The sequence below is a fragment of the Apteryx rowi genome, unplaced genomic scaffold (genome assembly GCF_003343035.1).
Source record: "Apteryx rowi isolate R43461 unplaced genomic scaffold, aptRow1 scaffold_1679, whole genome shotgun sequence".
Lineage (NCBI taxonomy): Eukaryota > Metazoa > Chordata > Aves > Apterygiformes > Apterygidae > Apteryx > Apteryx rowi.
In genome coordinates, this window is record NW_020447951.1 from 25,278 (window position 1) to 26,464 (window position 1,187).

The 1,187-nt window shown below is 73.3% G+C and overlaps 1 protein-coding gene across 1 annotated transcript in view; it reads left to right on the forward strand.

Moving 5' to 3' along the window:
* The window catches only part of LOC112963324 (disks large homolog 4-like), a 21,926-nt gene extending 20,754 nt beyond the window's left edge, over positions 1-1,172 (forward strand). The window contains exons 7-8 of the mRNA XM_026060250.1: positions 91-272; positions 925-1,172. Coding sequence (XP_025916035.1) covers positions 91-272; positions 925-1,031 — 289 coding nt within the window. The 3' untranslated portion in view covers positions 1,032-1,172. The remainder of the gene's footprint in view (positions 1-90; positions 273-924) is intronic.
* The last annotated feature ends 15 nt before the right edge of the window (positions 1,173-1,187 follow it).

Genomic DNA, 1,187 nt, shown 5'->3' on the forward strand with positions numbered 1-1,187 from the left:
GGGTGGGTCTAAAGGCAGCCAGGGGTGGAGGGAGGGGCGGGGCCTGGGTATCTCCACCCCCCCTCAAGGCTGGGGCTGAGCAAGGTGAAGCTGGTCCCTGGGGCTGGGGGGGCTCTTGGTGGGTGGGGCCTGCTGGTGGGTGGGGCCGGTGGCAGCCCCGCCCCCTCGCGGTGCCCGCAGGGAGATCAGCAAGCGGGTGACGGAGGAGCAGGCGCGCAAGGCCTTCGACCGGGCCACCAAGCTGGAGCAGGAGTTCACCGAGTGCTTCTCGGGTGGGTGCCGGCGCCCCACGGCAACCCGCAGACACCCCACGGGGACCCCCGGCCACCCCCCGGCCACCCCCCGGCCACCCCACAGCGACCCACGGCGACCCACGGGGACCCGCAGACACCCCATGGGGACCCCTGGCCGCCCCCCGGCCACCCCACAGCGACCCACAGACACCACATGGGGACCCACAGCCATCCCATGGGGAATATAGGGACCCCCAGCCACCCCTTGGGGACCTACAGCTCTTCTACAGGGACTATGGGGACCCATGGCCACCCTGCAGGGCCCACCGAGACCCACGGCTACCCCCATGGGGACCCATAACCACCCCGTGGGGACCCAGGCTGCCACATGGGGATGCCCAGCCACCCCCCAGGGACCCATAACCAGCCCATGGGGACCACGGAGAGCCACACGCACCCCACACCCGCCCCCCGGGGACCCATAACTACCCCCAGGGGCCTCCTGCCACCCCTGCAGGGACCCAAAGGCACCCCACAGGGGCCACTGAGACCCATGGCTACCCCATAGGGATACACAGCCACCTCCTGGGGACCCATAACCGCCCCATGGGGACTCCCAGCCACCCCGCGGGGACCCACACGCGCCCCCCAGCGAGGGGGGCCCCCGCTGACCCCCGGCTCCCCCCCGCAGCCATGGTGGAGGGCGACAGTTTCGAGGAGATCTACCACAAGGTGAAGCGGGTCATCGAGGAGCTCTCGGGGCCCTACATCTGGGTGCCAGCCCGCGAGAGACTCTAGGGGCGGGGGGCACCCGCCCCCCTGCGGCACCGCCGGGCCCCCCAGCATGGCCGGAGCCCCCCGCGGCGCCGCCAGACCCCCCCCAGGGCGCCGCTGGAGCCCCCCATGGTGTGGCCGGACCCCCCCAGGGCGCCGCTGGACCCCCCCCGCGGAGCC